The 21,167-nt window shown below is 44.6% G+C and overlaps 1 protein-coding gene across 1 annotated transcript; it reads left to right on the top strand.

The window, feature by feature from the left end:
- The first annotated feature begins 6,354 nt into the window (after positions 1–6,354).
- Hmx (H6-like-homeobox) lies at positions 6,355–20,417 on the top strand. Its single transcript, XM_066726167.1, has 4 exons — positions 6,355–7,460; positions 14,581–14,942; positions 16,754–17,302; positions 17,959–20,417. The coding sequence occupies exons 1-4, from the start codon at positions 6,883–6,885 to the stop codon at positions 18,264–18,266; spliced, it is 1,797 nt and encodes a 598-aa protein (XP_066582264.1). The 5' UTR covers positions 6,355–6,882; the 3' UTR covers positions 18,267–20,417.
- Positions 20,418–21,167: the final 750 nt, after the last annotated feature.

Here is a 21,167-nt window from a genome sequence, read left to right as displayed (position 1 = left end):
GAATGCCAGCGTCACGTAATTAGTCGACCGCTCCGAATGGAGTTTAACGTTAGGTACTAAAAAGCTGGCAGCCAGCTATATATATATATATATAGTCACTCTGTAGGGAAGGCAGCAAAATGTCCCATCCCTCTCTCTCTCTCTCTCTTTCCCTTTCTTTTCCTTATTTATTCTTCCATGGATTACAAAATCTACAGTCTCGATTATCCCTTCTCTCCTCATCACCCTCTTAACGTCATTGTCACGACCCACTGCCTTTAAACTGTAAACCTTGTCCCTCGTTAATCGCTTGTTGTCTAAGTATATCGCGCGAGCGTCCTATTCCTTCGCGAATACCCTGATGAAACCCCAATTATCCACATCCCTACACCAAGAAACAGTGATCATCTAGCTTCGCGACCTGCTTAATTCTCCTTCAACAAAACTCGGTCTCTCTACCCTTTTTCTCACCCCATCCTTTTTTGCTATATTCCTGAATTAACCAATCTCTACGAATAGCATTATTCCGCTCAAACAGGATCGTACCTGATCCTTTCTCACACAAACGCCTAAATTCTACTCTCGCCTAATCGCTCGTTTGTTCCTCGGTACATCGATCGTGAAGAATCCTCAAAATCCTTGATCTTTGACGCAAAATGATTTGTAACGTCTCGTAAAGTCTTAAGAGAAATGTCTATATAAATATAACATCTATTTACCGAGATTCTCTCCGTTCTCAACGTAATTCGAAAATTGCAATTTTGGTATTCTCGGCTAACACACATGCTTCCGTGGAATATAAAATGAGATGAAAGGAATTTTGTCATTGAACAAAGTGCAGAATAATTATAATAATACTAATAACGCAAGCATGATATTTCGAGTATATATTATAAGAGACACGAGGAGTCGAGTCACGTTTCACGTAGAATTTTCCTAATTCGCCTGTTAGGCGAACGAAGCCGATTTGTATGCATTACATCACCTGCTTCGGAGAGTTATCTTGAGCTTAACGATTGGCTGACGGAGAATGGCGAATTATAAGTTTCCACTCGAGCACGGTTGGGGCAAACAAGAGAGGCAGGCGCGCGGCAAGTATGGAAGGGGGGGGGGGGGGGGAGAGGAGACGAAAGCCCGTAACATGAAACGTTCAGCGGACCGACTAATTATCCCGGGGCCAAAACCGATTCTGGACTTTACAAATCGGCCGTGCAAAAACGCGAAGGCTGCTGCCTTGGCACGCAGCCGCGGTCATTGTTGTTGTTGCGGCAACCGGTAACAGTATAAATTTCACAGTAGGTTGCCGTTGTAGCCGCGCCGACAACACTGATCCGAGGAAAACAGATACTATATATATATATATATTGCTACTATATAGAGGCAAATGCAGGGGGACGCGCAGGAAGGAAAGGATCGGTAGCGTTGCAATCGGGAGAGGAGGGAAAGGGAGAAGAAAAAAAAAGAGAGATAAAAGCTCGAGGCCGAAGCATCCTGCAGACAATTTGCAATGGGCGTAGCGCGTATACTGTATATAGAAGTAGTTCGCGTACGACTGAGTAGCTCGCTAGGATGTATAATGGGGACCCCCCGCGGTAGCTTACCTGCATCATCGACTAATCACATCGGATAATAGGGAACAATGGCGCCCCCGTGAAAAGTGAAGCATACCCACCACTTACTCTATAGTACATATATATATATATATACATAGCTGTCTCTCTCCCTCTTTACTCTACCCAATTTCCCACTCTGTTTATATATTTTTTTAACTCACTCACACTCGCTCCCTCTCCACAGTCAAGAGAACCTTCTCTCCCTCTCGCACCCTACCGCCCCCTTCTCTCACACTCTTCGCTTTCTTCGGAGAAAACGTAATCCTCTTACGCACCGGGCACAAAGTGAAATACGCTGCCTACTGGCTACCGCCGATCGCCGAGTGGCGGCGATCGGTCCGTTGTGTCCATAGAATTACGCATCGGTATATGTATACCGAATAGCACAGCAGCTCCAGCTATTCTACGCCAAGCGATCCGAAAGCTGCCGTGGATCGGTGTGCCTGTGCGTAAATGCTGCCTGTCCCGTACTTGTACACCACCACTACCACACCGAACTGCACTGACCAAGGGCCATAAGCATTGTTAACACGCTCTGCTTCCTATAGCCATCCTTGCGAAATCTCTTAAGCGGCTGCCAATTTCCAATCTCCAATGTCACAACTGCACGCCTGACCATTCAAGTGCTTCCGTGCCACGCCACCGCTCTAAAGGCTTCGGATTACGTATCTTAAGCGATTACTCAAATCTATTCCACTGTCAACCGACGATACTCGCGTTAGATCCTTATTCAAACTCTTCTGTCATTTTCAATCGACGATCGATTTCTTACAAGGTGATATACATGTATTTGTTATATATACGTAGGTGTAACATGGAATATATTTAGAAAGATTTATATATTATTCCGGAGGCGCTGGAAATAATGTGAAATTAGGCAGGAGGAAGGTATTATGTAATGTTGTTGTACGTGTGTGTGTGTGTATATAGACGAGGCGAAAAGTGTGGAGAAGGAAAATCTTGGATCTGGTGGGATAATGTGCGGAATCTGTCGAGGATAACCGCATTGTCGTTGGCGCCCTGCACCCTCGAGAAAATCTTTTAAGCGGCTGCGAGCGAAGTTGGTCGGAATCTTTGAGCTGAAAACTTAACGAATCACCATTTTTGCCATCCCGACTCGATCTCTTCTTCTTCTTCTTCTGGTTCGGTTCTCTCGCCCCTATATCCCCTCCCTTTCAACTCATGATTCGAATCTTGGAACACGAGCCTTCCAACGTGCTCTCAATATAACCTCGTTATACCCGGAGAAGTAGGTTTACGGCTCTCGGGGGTTGGCCGTCGGTTTCTCATTACCTTTCAACCAAGTGTTGGTCTACTATAAAAGCATCAACTCTCGCGACTTGGAATAGCTGCTGCTGCGTATGCCCGAAAGAGAGAGAGAGAGGCAGAGAGGCAAACAAACGTACACAAAAGCGAAGCTTTGTCGCATTTTATTCCGTTGTAAACGACCTTGCGCGTCAACTTGAATGTACCCATTTGACCCTTTACACTCTAGTCAAGCTCCCAGAGGCATTCCTCTTGCCTTTCTTTAGCTTTCTTCACGCTGGACACGGTAGCTGCTTCAAACTAGACCGCACCTCTTCTTCGATTTGCCACTCGAGAAACAAGCCGAATTGCTTTAAAGCATTTCCACGCGACAGCTTTGCACTCCTTCACTTTACCTATCGCTCGGATGACCTTCCCTCACCTCCTTTTCGTCCTCCGATATAAATATTAAATTTATCTGCTATATACATGCATGTGTACACTAAAATATTTTTTGATGCTTAAAATAAAATAAACGTATACAAACCGCGTACTGGTTTTTTGTAAATCTAAAATAACATATAAATCGAAACAAATTTAATATAAGCATTTCGAATTTTAAATCCTACAAGTCTAGTCTACAGCGGCTTTTATTGTCGAATAAACATTTTTTTATTAAAATAAATTTTAGTGCACTACTATATAAAGCATCATTGTTAATATTCCGGTTCATCGAACAAAATATGTTAAAGGAAGATTACATTATTGGCGATAATACAGGAAAGCGTGTGAACGAATATAGTCTCTGTATGGATGAGAATACGAAGTAAAAAAAACAAGAAAGGAACTAGTTTTGGGAAAATTCGAGGGGAACAATTAAGGGGTAAGTAAAATTGAGCGAAGCGTTATGGAACAGTTACACCGGGTGGTCATTGGCACGTTGGCCGAGGAAGTCTCAACGGATCAATGTTGGTTCAGGGCTGAGCTCGAAGGACGATCATTCACCAATCGGAGCAATGCGGTGCTGAAGTGGCGAAGAGAGCTCAGCCTAATTTCTCCGTGTCGCCGAGTGTGAGTATATATATATATATATATATAGGTATAGATGCTCCCTCTCCAAGCTTCGCGCATTCTGGAGGGAGCAATCTAAGTAAGGCAGAGCGGAACAGAGCTGAACGATACAGAGCTGAACGTTCGGTAGACAGCAGAGTGGCGAAAGCGAGCGAAAGAGACTTCTTCGTGAATGTGCCGCGCCACGTCGTTATATCATCCACGCTTTGTTGGTATTGGTGGGTATTTAGAGTCACGCAAGCAGAGCGAGAGAAAGGAGGGGTTGCCTCGAAGGAGAAAGAAAGAGGTGGGGGGAGGGTTGTTTGAAACGGAGCGAGGGGCGAGGGGGGAAGGATAACCGGTAGATTAGGTGGCTACATCGCGTGGCTATGGACGAGAACCTGGATAGGTAGGAACAGAATCAGCTTGCTCTTACCCCATTATAACCAGCCCTCTCTCTCTCTCTCTCTCTCTCTCTCTCCCCCTCTCTCCCTCTCTCTACCCTGTACGAACGAGCCATGCAGTATCTCCCTTTGGCCTTCCTTCGCCACCCTCCCTCCCTCCTCCTCCTCCTCCTCCTCCTCCTCCTCCCTTTATCCTCTTCTACAAATGGTCGTAGGGGGGTGGTGGGAGAAAGAGAGTGGAGTGGTGTATAGCAGGGAAGGGGTAGCTATAAAGGCTAATTGGTTAAAAGCTCACCGCTGGCAGCAGGCTTAAATCAAGATCTTGGAGTGTTATAATGGATAAGTAACACGGTGTGGCACGGGCGGTACTCGTCCCACTCCTTCCGCCATAGCATCGGCTTCTAGCCGACCTGCCACGTAGTCGACGATGCTCCACTACGGCGTCCTGCCAACCCCTCTGCCAGCATCGAGGGCATATCTTTCGAGTTAAGGACCCGGCTCACGCGATTGGTCCGCGGCAAAAGCTTCCCCTAACCGTTTCGTGGCCATCGATCGCCCCACCACCCTATGAGGAATCGCCAGAGCCACCCCTCGTGGCTAAACCCCGCCTCTTGCCACCCTCGTTCAAGCGATTCCCGACTTACCCGTCTCATTTCAACCCTCCCTGTCTCGCTCCCTCGCACATAAACACAGCTCTATATCGTCCCCAAGTACTCGTGCTCTTTCTCTCAAGCACCGCCTTCCCCAGTATCCCCCTCTCTCCTCCCTCTCTCTCTCTCTCTCTCTCTTTCATTCTGCTTTACACATCGACTACCCCCTAAACGAATTCACTCTCTCTCTCTCTCTCTCTCTCTCTCTTTCTCTCCTTATCAATTCCTCCTTATCCATTTCTACAACTCTAGCATCAAGACTACGTGTATCCACCGTTAAACTATCACCTCGTGACTCTCTCTACGAGTGTGACTCTCTGATTCTCCCTCTTTGTTCTCCTCTTTATCCCTCGTGCAACCACCACCAGCAGCAGCAGCAGTAGCACCACCACCACCACCACCCTACACTATAGCATTAACAGCAACAGCAGCGACAGCAGCAGTAGCGAGAGGCAGGCAAGGCAGGCAGCACCACCACCCCTAGCTACCCCAACGTCAGTCTATTGCCTCTCGCTCGCGCAGAAACTCTCTGCCCCCGCCTCGTCCGCGTGACCTGTGGTTTCTCCGGCGTTTTTAGACCCTTAGTGCGGCTACAGAGCCCACCCGCAGTCCGTCACTCGCCACGAAACCTATCCGCGAGCGATCATCCTTCACCCCCCTCCCTCTCTCACTCTCTCACTCTGTCTGTCTGTCTCTCTCTCTCTCTCTCTCTTTCGCGCTTACTCACATTCTCTCCTTCTTTCTCTCACTCAACACACACACACACTATACCTCTACCCATATCCCCATCTCACTTACCAAATTTCAGCAACTCGCGTGCTCAACGGTACCGTGCAGCGCAAGCGTGAGTCTCTCGCGACGGGTCCTCTCCTCACCTCACCCTTTTCCACGGGAAAACGCCGGAATCCCATCGACGCTCTACACACAGCACATCGTCTTTTACACAATATTTTCGCTGATCCACGACGCGCTTCTACATCCGGGATACCTCTCGGGATTCAGGGAGACATGCCTTCAGCTCTTGGATACCGGAGGCTCGTCAGGTGATAAAGTGACGAATGTCCACTGCTTTCAGTGATTTTCGAGATAAATGATCGAGAGAGACCGGATACGAGAGCTGGAAGAGAGAGCAGCGTCGAAAGTTTATCGACAGTGGATCGTACCAGTTGAGACTGTACGATCGATCTATATAGTGTCGCATGTAATAAGTGACTGGTAGCGTTAATCAGTGATCGGGGCAAGTGGTGATGATCAACGGCTGATAATTTGTTCGTGCGCTGGTGAGTGGAAGGAGGAAGGGACGCGAGACTTTGGGGTGGAAGAGGAAGAGGAAGAGGAAGAGGAAACGGAGGTGGAGGAGAGAGAGAGAGAGAGAGAAAAAAGGAAAGGAGGTGGTGGAAAGGATACACAGCTGCCTGCGGTGGCCGTGCCAGAAGTGGAGGACTCCGGGATCGCAGGGGTGGGGGTGGACGAGCGGGGGTGGCCCGGAGGGTTGCTTCCTCCAAGTGTCTCGTCTCCTATCATCCTGTCATCCAGGTATCGCTTACGAATGTCGCGTGGTCCACCGCCGATTTCCTTACGACCATCTTTCACGAACGGCCTCCAGCCGACGGATGCGTCGCGACGTCGCCGACGCTCCCTCTGAAACGCGCACGAATCACGAAAATGCGCCTCGACGCTCTCGCGACCCTCCCTCGTAACTTCCGGTTCCCGTCTGCCGTCGGCTACCTGGCAGGACCAGCTGTCTAAAGCTCGATCGCCACTCGGACTCGCAGATCCCTGATTAAGCGAGATAAAATTAAGTGGGAGAGACGGAGAGGGAGAGGGAGAGAGTGACCAGTGAAAAGTGAAACGATAACGAACCACAAAAGACTACGCAAGAGTGCTGCAGAGGTTTTCTTACTCCCATCCGGGTCGCACGTACGTATACAGAATCTTGCCATGTCCGGTGAGACGGAAATAGTGGAGGTTTCCGTGGTATCCGAGGAGGACCTTGAGATGGAGGGTTCCAGAAGCAGCTCCACTCCTGCGGATCTTCTTCTGCAGGAGAAACGAGCGAAGACCGGATGTGGACTCAGCGAGCATCACTCGTTGAGCTTCGAGGTGGGAAACGGAGCGTTGAAGCCGGCCGGAAACACCTTCAGCAAGACTCCTTTTAGCATCTGCAGCATCCTCGGCAGGTCCGAGTCTCCGCCAGCCGATTCTACGTCGGTCTCCATGGAGAGGCCGTCGTCGGACATCGACAGAACGTCACCGTTGACGCACGCAAATTCTCAACCCTCCGGAAGAACTATTGGCTGTGGTAGTCCTGCGAGATTGTTGTCTCCGTCGTCCCAAAAACTCAACGCCGCTCAAAAATCCAGCTCGAGCTCGCACACCCTCGACATCAGGACTAACGGTACCAGCATCGTCGACTGCCCCGTTAGCGCCGTCGGCCTTCCTTCGAGCTTCCCGTCCTCGGCGGATGCTACTTCCAACCCGCTTCTCGCTCATCCGGCTTCCAGCGAAATGCTAAATAGGTACGCTCTCCTTCTTATCGCGAACCAAACCTTCGATCGAGGGTCTGTGTATTATACGTTACTCTTAATTATTGGTAATTTTGTTGCTACACTGTATTATATATTTTAAAAGGAAACATTTGAATGATGATAAATTATTATGATTAACTGACCAATGGCATTCTCGCGCTATCTATATACTGATATTAGGAAAATAGCTTGTGGAAATTCGAGTCCCGCTGAACTCTATTATCATAATACACATTGTAACCTGGTAAAACGATATTCCCGCTCGGCTACGCAAACTAATAGTAACCGAAAACAAACGCAAAATTCTAATTAACTATGATACGCGTACAATTTATCAAACATTTCTCTTCAACTGCGAGGTATGGTCATGAAGAAATTTGATTGACTCTCCTAAAGAAGGATGTAGTGTGAATTTGAATATTACGATGTAGTTGAACAGAAGAGTGATGTTTGGTGAATCACTGAATAATATTGTGAGAGCGAGTCTTTGAAAAATTAAAAAAATCCGCTGTGCGGAATAAGGACAAAACGGATCAATCTCCCAAGGGCGATTCACCCTCCAGCAGAATTCGTTGGTGGATTAGAAATCTGTGAAGTTTAGGTAGGAATCGGGAGACTGTACGAAGCGAGTGGCGATTAATTTTAAATAAGTTTGTGTTTCGCGAGTGGGATAAGGAGGAAAAAGGCGAAAAAAAGGGAGAATGAATCGCGAATGGATGAAACGTGATTGGAAGCTTTGGCGAAGGTTAGAAAACGTAGCGGTTTTGTTGTGGCGCGTTATGATCGGGGACAAAATCTTTGTGGGCGTGCTTCGTTCTGGAGAGGCTTAGATCAAGATACACGATGGCGTCCGAGGGTGGTAAAATAAGAGGGTAGTAGTGCGCGCGTGCGGCGAGGATTGTATTATGTGGGAATGGACCGAGGGGTCCGTAATGGGCCTATTAGGCTGTCTCATTTAATAACAACCGTAGCAGCAACCACCCTCTTACATTACTTACGTTACTTAGGATCGCCGGCTGTCTCTGTAACTCACACACACATTCGCATGCTGCGCAAACACACGCACGATGCAAAAATACGCGCGTCTCTCGCATATACGTGCAAGGGATAATATGGCATATTTATCTGGCAGGAATCCGAGCACCCAGAGAGCGAAGTAGGGGGTAGGCTCGAGATGATTTTATCAGATTTACACCCAACCCCCGATTACCGTGTGCCCCCTCGTTCACTGGCTGCATCGGCGACGGCTCGAATTGCTTGTTTTCCACCCGCTTACCGTTTCATTAAATCTCACTCTCACGTATGCTTGCATCGTTACGTCTTATTTCCCCATCCCTCTATATATATGAATACCTCGATCGTCTCATCTTTCCCATGCTCGATAATAATTTTCAGCATTAGTATTTTTCTCCTCCTTTTCATTGCTCGCAATCTATATATATATATATATATATATATTCCTCTTTGGGATGAGTAGAAAATTATACGGAAGAGGAATAGGAGGGGGGGGGGGGGGGTGGGGGCGATATTTGATAAGTCTAGTGGAGGCAAAGCGGAAGGGAAAATGGAGAAAAATCAATTAGAAACTGCGTGCATAATGGATAAGTGGATGAAGCATGACGCAGCGAAGGTTAAGGAGCTGGAAAATCCCCTGGAGAAATGGGCACCTACCCGATGGAGCCAGCCATTTCCAGGTAGTAAGAGAGAGAAAGAGAGAACATGCCAGACCCTTGCGTCTTCCGCAGGAGGAAGCTCACAAGTTCTAGACGCAATTTATTATTAAATTGGTTTCTACGCCTTTAGAATCTTACTTGCAAGCTCGGCTAAGTACACAGAAGGTTCATGCTGCGATCTCTCTCCGCTTCACCGCTTAACCACTTCCCTACTAAACTGATACGCCAAGAATATATTTTCCTATGTAATTTCACTCTAACCCTATATTTTCTTCTATACACGATACACACATTCCCTCTCTGCCTCTATATCCATATACGTGTATATATATATATATATAAAGAAAGTTGAAACTAACTAGAAAATTAAAATTCACTTTAAATTTTAAAAGGATGGTAGAAGCTGCTGTATATGAACTTTAAACGATGCTCTAGAAAATATCCAGACGTGTATAATGGTATCATTTCGTAGTATCATTTCAGCTTGGCTTATTTTGAGTAAAAGTTAGCTTCAGCTTTTCTTTCGGCAAAACACACTCATTTAATTAATTGAAGTAGGTACGAGCGAGAATTTAAAAGTGGCACATGGAATGAAATGGAGAAATGGAAAAAAGCTGGTAAAAGAAGTGGGAATGTAAATTAATAACGAACGAATGTATAGCTGTGTTGAGCATATATATAATAGAGACTACGCGAATGTTCGTGGTATGGGTATACGTAATGTATACCCCGCGAATAATCAAAAGCAGAATATTTTGCAGCGGTTTCTCCTTGACGAATTTCACGAAGCATCGAATGAGAGTTTTATGAAAAATTCTTCTTGCTCGCGGATCGCGCGCTGTGCAGAAACGTCATCACGCGCGCCGCGGGCTGCTAACGTTCGCTAATAAAAGAATCGTCTGATAATCCGTGACAGAGAGTTAGACTCGTTAATTACAGCACCGATGAATGATTCGTTAATTAGGCTGGGATCGTGCACCAAGTTTCAAAGGATAGCACGATAAAGGCTATTGTGTATGATCGGTCATTCGAGGGTGGTTACGATGTTTCGCGGTACGGGAAACAAATGTGAAATAAGCTGTATCCACCAGTATGATGCGTGCCTGTATGAATTGCCTTTAAACCGAATTACAGTTCAAATGCACGCGACACTTTTTCTCGCCCCTCAAAGACTCGTCGTGAAATAATTGCAAACGTTAATAATCTAATCTAATCTAATCTTTGCACGCATCACGTCATTTTTTTAAATTGAATTTTTCTTGTAAGTATTCAGGCAGGAATTGGATAAACGCGCGATACATCGGTGAAGCATATGCGGCGTATAACGAAGTTGTCTCCGTTAGAAATCAGAAGAATAAATAACCCATTTGGCCCGTGACAAGCAGCCAACGCGACGAAGCCAAGTAATGGAGTTAGTCGTGCACTTTGAAAGCCAATAACTTATTGTTGGGTCATCGTAATGACACTTTACGAGTCACCGTGGATTCGCCAACGTCATATTTACCAAGATACATTCTTGAAAATTAACCATTTCTGATCATCGACAATTTTCTCTTCTCTAAATTTATATAAGCTTTTTATTTATTCGACACATTATAAAATATAAGTTACATCGTGGAATACAGCTAAATAATAAACTCACTTATTGTATTTCCTGTTAAAGTACAACGCGTTTTTTAAAATAACTATAACAGTAATTAAAATGTAACGACCTACTTTCGTAGCAGAATACATTTACGTTTTCTTCATTTTTATCAGGCGAGGAAGCAGGGAAAGATCCTCTCGTTGGAATTGATGATATTTTGGAGGGAGGGGGAAAAAGAGAGAAACGCTATGGATCAAGTGCGAATATCTTGGAAATTATGTGGGATATGTACAGTAGATGGACGACTAATTGCAACGATAACACGGTAGTTCGGTGTTGTACCTTAGAGGCTTCGATTATACTAGACACACTTGAACGGTAAATGCAATCGACTTTTTCTTCGCTGCCTTCCTAACAACCCTCGGTGTAACGGTACACTGCGAAACGTATCGAGTTACGGCCGATCGTTAACCATAGCATAAAGAGTTTATATTCGAGCACGGTACTTACCGGGATGCATATTCCACCTGGAAAATCGTTTAATAATAACAGCCGAAGACAATTATTATTCGATCATCCTCCTAAAGCACGATAAAACGCGATATGGATTCCGCCTGCTCTAATATTTTAATACATTCGCCTCATTTCTGAAATAACACTCTCCACTACCACTCCAAGTAATATACCTCACGTTCATCGCGTCACTCTTTCTTCCTGCTCGAACCTTCCCTCGCGATAGTTTCCACGAAGAACACAAAAATTGCGTCATCTTTTCTCGTTGACTCACTTTTACAATTTTCCTCTTACCTTTTCTTCTGTAATATTATAATTGGCAACCACTACCAACAAGCTAGGCTACGAGTTGATTGAAAAGTTGAAAACTCGCAAACAAGCTGATTGGGTGCAAGTGTAATCGAGCGTTATGAGAGAGCACGTTATTGTCGAGAGAGAGAGAGAGAGAGAGAGAGAGAGAACTGTTCGTATTCAATGGACGTGCAAGTGGCCAATAAAAAATTTTAGAGCCTGTTGATTTGGTGGAGTTGAATGGTATGGCGTAGTTGAGTCGAGTGGCGTTTAAGCCACGCAAGGAAAAGCTGCTAACATGAGCAGGCAAACTGGCAAGAAAGAAAGAATTAGGCGGCTAAAAGGTGGAGCTACTTCTCTTCTCTGTAGTGTTTGGTGTTTATACCTGGCCTCTCCAAAGGTCCCTGGATGCTTACAAACAGGCGGTTGTCAGATTTCTTTTATCTTTCATGGGGCATCTGTACGCCGAAGCCTCTCTGGAGCTACTCTTCTTCAGTTTCCGCTTTCTTATCCCTACTCTGCACAACCACCTCCCCCACCCCATTACCATCCCCCATCGATAGTCAGCCTTTATCTGCATCTCCCTGCTCTCTTTACATAAAATGGCACACGAATCTTTATCATCTCTTCCTCCCTCAGCCCCCTCTCCCCTTTTCTATTCCTCTTCTCATATTTTTTCTCGATTGGTCCACGTACCCAAACAATTATTATCTGCAATTCATCACTACTCAGACTTCCTTGTAATTAACGTTACCCACATTTCTATGTTTATACCATAAATATATATATATATACATATGTGTAATTGGTTGGATTTCTATGCTACCAAACGCGAATTGTTGTAATTAAAGAGTGAATTTAATTCGTCGGATACCACGCGCGCTATCGTGTTCACATTCTTGGAACGCGTTATCAACGGCTTAATCCCATATTGTTGGGGTGCGTTGACCCCGACGGACGCGTTTGCTCTTTTCTGCTAATGTAATCTCTTTGATCGTAAATTTCTTGTAATCTTAAATGCTGCACGCATTAAATCTCATTAAACCTACGTTATTATAAGAACTGGACACAATGTGTGTGTATAATAAATTTTAGCTATTTTTGCTTGTATAAGTCGAGCGAAATATTCGATCTTTGCCGATTTTAACCGTAAAAGGAATTACAGGAAGTATAACGAAAATTATACCAGTGCGCAGCGGAAGCTTCGTAGAGATTCGTTAGGACATGCAATAATTACTCAAAGTGGATTTATTTATCTTGTGTAGCTAATTTCACAGCTCATGATCAAGTACGATAAACGATTAAGCAACATGCTGTTCCGATCGAAAAGCTCGACGATTCCTCGAGCATTGAAAAATTAAATCGACTCGAATTGTTCGTACCTTATTTCATCATCCATAAGTTATATATCTATGACCGATTGATCCTGGCGAGGTCATTCAGGAAAATGGAGAATTTTAACTCGCATGACTAAACCCATATCGATACCAAACATTTTAAGTGAAAATGGAGTACGATTTTCGCATACATATGTGAATTTTTTAATAGATCAGCTTACTCGAATACTATCAAAAACGAGATGCCACTCAGCGCTAAATCGACGGGTAGATTTGCACGATGAAAAACTATCAGTTAAATTCGTGTAGAATGAAAGTTGGTCGCCACTCGCCAGAGTAGCAATGTAAATTATTGAAGATAAGGCAGGACATGTAGGTAAAGTTGAACATATGAAAGTAGTGTTTTAAGCGAATCCTATTAAGCGTTTAATTTGTGAAATACACGAGAAAATCCGATTAGGTAATAAGCTTGTCAATAGTTCTGTGAATTCAATATTTTAGAGGAAATTATTGGAACGCGTTGTGTGCTGCACGATCGAGAGCAAATTACAAGTTGTATATATACGATTAGAATTTTTCCTATAGATATTTGTATTAATTTGTAAGAAATGAGGTTTTAGCGTCGGAGATTAATTCGATAATTGGCTTAATCGACTGGATTCGAAGTCGATTAACGGCGTGATAAGTGCGCCAGTTATATATATATATATATATATCGTTGGCTATAAAGGCGTATAAAGGAAGGAGAGTAAGGTAGGAATGAGCAACGAAGAGGAACGAGTGGTGAATCGAAACGAGATCAGATCGTCCGTGTCTAGTGGGATAGGTGAAGGGGGAAAATTAGAGGGCGAGGGGGAGGGGAAGAGAGTATTCGGCGGCGTGGCGCTGCGCGGCGGGGGAAGTAGTATGGCTTCCGAAGCCTCAGTCTATACTGTACCTACACTACACCTCTTCCTGCTTCCATTCCAGTTCTCCAGGAGCGTGCTAGCAGCAACTTTACCCATGCACCTACCGTACACCACTTTTCTGCCATTCGCTAAATCGAAAATCTCCGCAAATCGTCGAAACTCTCGATCATCTTTGACAGATCGGAAGCACCGATACGCATGCTCCGCTCCGCTTTCCAGTCCTCGCACTATTAAACATTGGATAATAGCTTAATACCCTTCTCGACCCTCAACCACAACCTCTGCAAATTCCACAAACTCCTTAAGACGATTTTCCAAATAACATTCCGTACTTCTCAAATTAGCTCGAAAACACTTTTCGTCACAAAAGGAAAGCACTTTCCAGTATAAGCGATATTCCATTCTGCAATCCCTCTTTCTCTCTCTCTCTCACTTGCTACCTACCTAAGCGACCGGCAAAAATAAGCCCACTCGACAATCGAGCGTTCCAATAATCCCTGAAGTTTATCGCAAAACGCTTAATCGATGCTTCATCGAAATACCATTGAATTATTAAATACGCCCGTTTATGCAACATATTCGCAGTAGTATAAAGTGTCATAACGTAATTATTTAATTATCTATTATTTCACAGCAGGCACAATAACTATAATTCGAAGGCAAACAAATTGTCTTGCGTTTCGATGATATAAATTTGAAACGAGAGATCTGTAGCTCGCCATACCAAAGCTATAATTAATTTTAAGGGGATCCCTCATTGCGAAAGAGAGATGGTAATGATGTTTTGTTGAAATCTCTGTGCAGATTGGGTCTGATATTCGGTGGCTACCCAGTGGGTATGGGGAGCGTGTTTCTGCCATCGCTGCAGCATTTTCATCAGCAACAGCAGCAGCAACAGCAACAACAGCAGCAGCAGCAGCAGCAGCAGCAACATCATCAGCATCATTCGCGAATGGCCGTGGTGCCTTCGACGTTGAGCAACGCGGTTCAAGTGGGTGAGCAAACGGATCTCAGTGACGTGGATAGTATCCGTCGTGCGAGGAGCGGATGGCCCTTCTCTTGGAGGGGTGCCCACTGTCCTTCGACTTTACCACCCCTCTCGCTGAGCGACGCCGTCGGTAGTCTCAACCGCGTCAGCCCCGCCTCTGCTTCCTTCCCGCAAAGAGGTAAGCTCCAATCCCAGACGACGTATACGCTGTTTCCTCTCACACTCTCTCTCTCTCTCTCTCTCTCTCTCCCTACGAAACACTTACTACTCTCCAACACCTCCAACTTTAAACCCCCTCCCCCTCCCCCTACCCCAAAAACCCAAACCAACAGCCCTCGTACATCATAATCGAATAAGTCTCGCAAACGAAACCTTAGATTCTCATACCCTAATATCATCCGAGAAGCTATGATTTCCACCCTCTTCCAACGGTTATACTCCAACTTTTTACAATCTCTCATTTCTTCGTAATTCCACATAATTAACCTTGGTAATGGAGGATTTATCTAAGAAATGCTATCGTCGTGTACTGGTAGAATTTAGAGAGTATCGTGTGGTTTGACAAATTTCGGAATAGACAAAAATGGACCACAATTGATTTGTCCAAAAGCGATATGCTTGTTTCTTTGTGGAATCCATTAGCTTTGAAAAAAACATGAAGTTTGCCGAGTTGAAAGAGATAAGAAAAAAGGTTCTAGCCTCTGAAGGGATCAGTTGAATCTCGTTGACACAGAAAATACTCCCAGAATCCCAGAAGCTTGGAAAAGTATCAGGGAAATACGCCATCGCTGTTTTCTTTATTTCTTTCCCGTTTCTTAACACCGTGCAAAAATTGACGCATAAATCTCAGTGCAGATCAACCGTTATATTAACTATAATTTCTAGAGCTTTATAATATACAGCTGAGAGATCTTCGTTAATAACAAATAATGCTGTCGCGATATGTATTTAAGGGATTAGTGTCACTCACTCGACTGACAGGTTTGTTACTTGGGTGTAAAGATACGAAGCTGTGTGAAAAATACAGAATCTATAATTACAATGATTTCTGTGACACGGGATATATCCGTTATAACGATGAAAAGAATTATTCGTTAAACTTCACAAGGCTTTGTATACTTTCGTGAAATTTTTCTGTGAAGAAACGAGAGCAATTTTTTCATATAAAATCAAATGTAACGAACGACGATTGCTCGTTACCCTTCAACTTCAATATAGCAATTAAAATCAACCGTTTCTCGTTATCAGCATTTACAATTGTCCGAAAAGTCATGGAAGTAGCATGAAAATCGAAACTTGCAATTGGCATAGGCACGAATGTTTTTGTCGGATATTTCAGGATAATTAATGGAGAGAAATCGAAGGTTAACTAAATTTATTGCAAGACTGACGATAGAGCGGACATCTGTGCCGAGAAAAAAGAGGATAGTATAATCGATTAGGCTTAAAATCGGATTAATGCTTAGCTGGAAAAGTGGGGTCGATAAAAAGAGTCGCACCTTTGGCAGGGATAAAGGGAGAAGTAGGTACGGTATGGTTTAAGGATCGCGCTGGAAGGGCGTTAGCGTTAAAAGGAAAGGAGCCGAGAGAGGAGAAACAAGGCGGGAGAGTATATATACTATATATATGTATACAGAAACGTGCTCGACGACGTGTACGGCTTCCATGGCTTCCGCCACGACAAACCAACGTCAATCGCCTTACTCGTCGATCGTTTTGCTCCTGCTATATACCTCGCCAAAGTACTTACTTACTTACTATTTAACAACTTCCTATACGTAGACACACCTACACCAATACACTCCCAGTATATATATATATATATATATATATATATATATATATTACGACTACCTTAATTTCTCAATCACCTCCACCTTTACGCTCCACTTGTTACATAATTCGACGATTCGTCGTCGCAAAAATGCATAATGATAATAATGAGTTTAAGAAGAAGGGGAACTGCAAGAGAGAAATTGTTTTGTGCAGAGGACCTGGAGGAAGAGAACGTGGACGACCGTTTGCACCGGGCGAGGAGTCCATCCTCGGGCGACGAGGGACACGACGGTCATGACGACCTTGGCGAAACGGACCCGGGAGTGGACGGTAACGACGGGGGTGAATCGCCCAATTCCACGGGTCTGCACTCCTCTAGCGGGGGTGGAGGCGGCGGGGGCGGTGGAGGAGGAGGAGGTGGGGGTGGGGGAGGCCAAGGGGGCATGCAGGTCGGCGTGAACGGGCGCGACGGGGCCAACATAAAACGCAAGAAGAAGACGCGGACGGTGTTCTCCAGGTCTCAGGTCTTCCAGCTGGAGAGCACCTTCGACATGAAGCGGTACCTCTCCTCGTCGGAACGTGCGGGCCTCGCCGCGTCTCTGGGCCTCACCGAGACCCAGGTGAAGATCTGGTTCCAGAACCGTCGCAACAAGTGGAAGAGACAGCTGGCGGCCGAACTTGAGGCTGCCAATATGGCGCATGCCGCCCAAAGGCTCGTCAGGGTGCCTATTCTTTATCACGAGGCGGCGCCGGCCGGAAGTGGTACGTCGCCATTACACCTTCGTTATCGGTCCTTCATGAACGAGCTGCTTATCTAGCTCGAAACGTCGCGTTACACATATCTTCATCCCCTTCTCTTCCACCCCTTTTACTCATCTCTCATCCCCATTACTTTACTTCTTCTTCTCCTTCTTCTTCTTCTACCTCTACGTCATCTTAGTCCTTCGCACCACCTCCAGCCTTATTTCTTCTCCCTCCCCTCGCTTATAATATACTAATCAACAAATATCATCCCATCTCAAAAGGGAACCTAGAGATCCATCAAGTTCAGTCTTTCACAAGTATATGTATACCTACATTAAATTCGGCAAACTTTTGCTCGATATGAATACCTATGTGTATATCTACTGTACAAATACACGTTTGATACTCGAGTAATGCTTTAAATAGTCAGGAACACTGGCGATACAGTTTGGTTTCATCAGCAATACAGTCTTTAACGGGGGGTATTCACGAGGAGGGATGGTGTATAGAGAAGAGAAGCGTTGCGCGCGTTCTTGTACAGAGTGATAAGATTAGCATAATGTAGTATATACACAAATATAATATATAAATATATATATATATAAGGGTTTTTTAGGGGAAGGGGATGGGATGAGAATCCGAATCGTGGGTAATGAGGGGATTTACGTGTCCAGGTACGTCCGGCGGCGCCTCGGTATCGCCAGCGAGCGTTGGGGTCGCGGGTGCAGGTCCAACCGTTTCCTCGGCGTTGACGCATTCGGTCGGCGTCGGGGTCGGCATCGGCGTTGGCGTCGGTGTCGGCACTTCCTGCGCCCCGACGACGGTTCAACCGATCTTCTATTCCCATCATCATCAGCATCATCATCACCATTCGGCGCACGTGCAGGCGCACGCTCTCCTGCCCCATCAGGTGCACCCGCAACCGCCGCCCCCACCGCCGCCACCACCCAACTCCCAACAACCAGCCGCCTCCTCGCAATAACGACTAAGCACGCCCTGCCATTCGCATCTATCGTCTTCGTCGTCGTCGTCGCCGTCGTCGTCGTCGTCGTCGTCGTCCTCTTCACCATCGTCGTCATCGTCGCCATCTACGCCCCCCGCGTCTTCTGCATCATCCCTGTCCTCTGCGTCCTCCTTGCAACCACCGCCCCCCGTGTCGTTATCTCCTTCAGCGCTTATTATAAGCGCATATCCGCCTCTTTTAATACCGATGCATCATCCTGCCTCTACCATTAACAACAACAATAACAGCCGCATTAATGACCATAGCCACCGGCTATTCAGGACAATCGACCTTCACCACTGAACGACAGATATTCATCCTAGGCTGAATCCTCTTCTTTCTTCGAGTCCCACAGAGTAGCAATAAAGTTTTCAACACAAGCACACACGTACACACCTGGCTAATTGTAGATACGTTGGTGTTAATGGAGTTTCGTGACTGTTTGAGCGTTGGATATAGTTGGAACCAGCGACGAGAGCAGTTTTAATTCTCGAGATCCGATGAGGAATGTTTCTGCGTAGTTTCGGTTTTCAAGAGGAGAATAAAGAGTGCTATATTCGAGGGCTTAAGAATCTTAAGGAACATACTTGAAGGGATTTGGCTAGGGATTAATTGAATGATCGAGCAACAACAACGCTACGACTTGGGTCGACCCGAAGCCTTCAAAGACATCGTCCGGAAAATTGACTGAGGATAATCGGCCTTCTTGAAAAAGTTAACCTTCCCGTGCTGTAACCAAAGGAGCGTGGATAACACGTTTCGAAAGACTGCAAATGAATCTTTTATCTTTAAGATTAATCATCGCTACCACCACAATGCTCGGTGACACACATCCGTGAATGTATATTTCTGTGTATATAGATGTACCCTATACGCGGTGATTGATATCCCATTGGAAAAGGTCTGGCTTTATCTGCCGATAGAGATTTTTACATGTATGCTACCGCGAACTTTGCGCAAACGAGCTTAAAGTTACATTTACATCCAACCCTCTTCTTTGCCGTTTGAAAATAAAATCTAAAAATTCATTAGTTTTATTCCTGCTCATGCAGCAGCATCGACATTGCTTTTCGCAACTTCCGTTCCTGTGCAGAATGTAAATTTAACTCAAGATCGATGCGCATACTCAATCTAGAGGTCTCGGCGAAATAAATGTACACTATTAATTTTTCGATTTTTGTTAGCGTATGCTGTTAAACGTACCGTCCTTTTTCTTTATCCCTAAAAAATATATGAATATAGAAACTGAAAGTTATATGTATTTACCAATCTCTTAATTTATTTATTGTCAAACAATACAAATATAAAATAGATTAAATGATTTGAAGAGTTGGTGGAAAACATGGGACATAATATATGTATTATTGTAACGTTACATACTAAGCTATGTTTTTGTATTTTTCATTTTACGATAAGATGGACGGTACTTCAGTGTGCTGGAAAACGCTGTGTTCGTCGATATCTTTAAGCAGAGTCTCGTGTAGCTACATGGTGATTTAAGCACTGCGAAGGAAAAAAAAATAGTTGAAAGTAACAAACGGTAAAATCCTACTCTAGCATCTTTTTGTTTTATTCGATTCAATTGCCAGTGTCGTGAAACTTTATCCATTATACATAAATATACTAATAATACCGGTTATTTTTCCACTATTTTTTTCTCATATTTGTACAAATATTATGAGTTTGTGTTTTACTGTTAAATAAGAGTGACGATGTGCTAACAGTTTCCGAGCGCGGAGAGAATAAATGTTACGGTAAAGGTAATGAACACTGTAAAAAAATATACAAAGTGTAAAGCTCGATAAGTGCAATAAATATAGTTGAAAGTATGTATCATTGTTTTTACAGAAAAAAAACGATAGAGTAATTAATACAAGTTTCCCCGTTTCTTTTTGCCTATTTCTTGTGAAAACTATATATATATATTTCAATCTCGCTTGAGGCAGTCGATCAAGTATTAAGATAAACTCTATCATATTGTAGATACACGAAACTCGAGTCTCATCATGAACTTAGCTGCGATCTTAATTCATATAACCTAAGTAATGTAAGTACGTTTTAAGAAACAGGAAGAAAGGTTCCTACGATATATTCCATCTGTTGCGACAAGTATTTAAACGATTGATTTTATTAAACCAACGGTAGGCCACTTAATCTGGCTACCGGATCAATATACATATGTCCATCACGTTTATTCGTCCTAAACGAGTAGAATACCAAAAGAAATGCACGATTTCTAAAGATACAATTAAAAAAAAAACAGTGGGAGCAATTAGACAACTCTGTATAATTATTATACATTGCAAAAAAACAAAAATGTCTTTGGCAGAATCGAGAAAGTTGCAGAATACAGTAAGAGTGGGAGTCTCAAGGCCATCGGCAGGAGAAGAGGAAGTAGAAGCAATTTATGAGATATTGAGATGGAATAGACGAACGAGCGAGTGTTTTTATCAGGAGTTTAAGGAGGTGTATCGATGTGTAATCGACGCGGGGGCACAATCGAAGGGCGGTTTTACGTAAAGCGCGAGAGTGAATTCCGTGCGGCTGTGGAGAGCGTTGTGCGTTTTTCAAGGAGGGAGAAGGATAGGGGGGGGGGGGAGAGGAACCACGAGGGAGAAGGACAATGCACCTACAGCCTCGTTCTCGAACATCCGAGTAAGTACGCAAGCAAACACGTGTAAAGTGTAAGTACGTGCACTTCAATCATCGTTCTCACACCCCGTCGCGCGCGCCATCGCACCTTCGCTCGCTTTTCGCCTCTTGATCTCTCCAGCATCCAGCAGCCTTTCATCCGAGCTGTTTCTTTCCCCCCCCCCCCCCTCTCCCTCTCCCTTAAATCTCCCTCCAACCATGCAACTTTCCAACTTAACTCGCACTACT

The sequence above is a fragment of the Prorops nasuta genome, unplaced genomic scaffold (assembly GCF_024137725.1).
Source record: "Prorops nasuta isolate Cenicafe-Biocafe unplaced genomic scaffold, Cenicafe_Pnas_1.2 PNAS00004, whole genome shotgun sequence".
Classification (NCBI taxonomy): Eukaryota; Metazoa; Arthropoda; class Insecta; order Hymenoptera; family Bethylidae; genus Prorops; species Prorops nasuta.
This window is presented reverse-complemented; position numbering and strand designations above follow the sequence as displayed.

Coding starts and splice junctions, on each gene's coding strand:
- Hmx (XM_066726167.1), top strand. CDS start 6,883: ATGTCCGGTGAGACGGAAATAGTGGAGGTTTCCGTGGTATCCGAGGAG. Junction 14,943..16,753: donor TGCTTCCTTCCCGCAAAGAG/GTAAGCTCCAAT, acceptor TGTTTTGTGCAG/AGGACCTGGAGGAAGAGAAC. Junction 17,303..17,958: donor GGCGGCGCCGGCCGGAAGTG/GTACGTCGCCAT, acceptor TTACGTGTCCAG/GTACGTCCGGCGGCGCCTCG.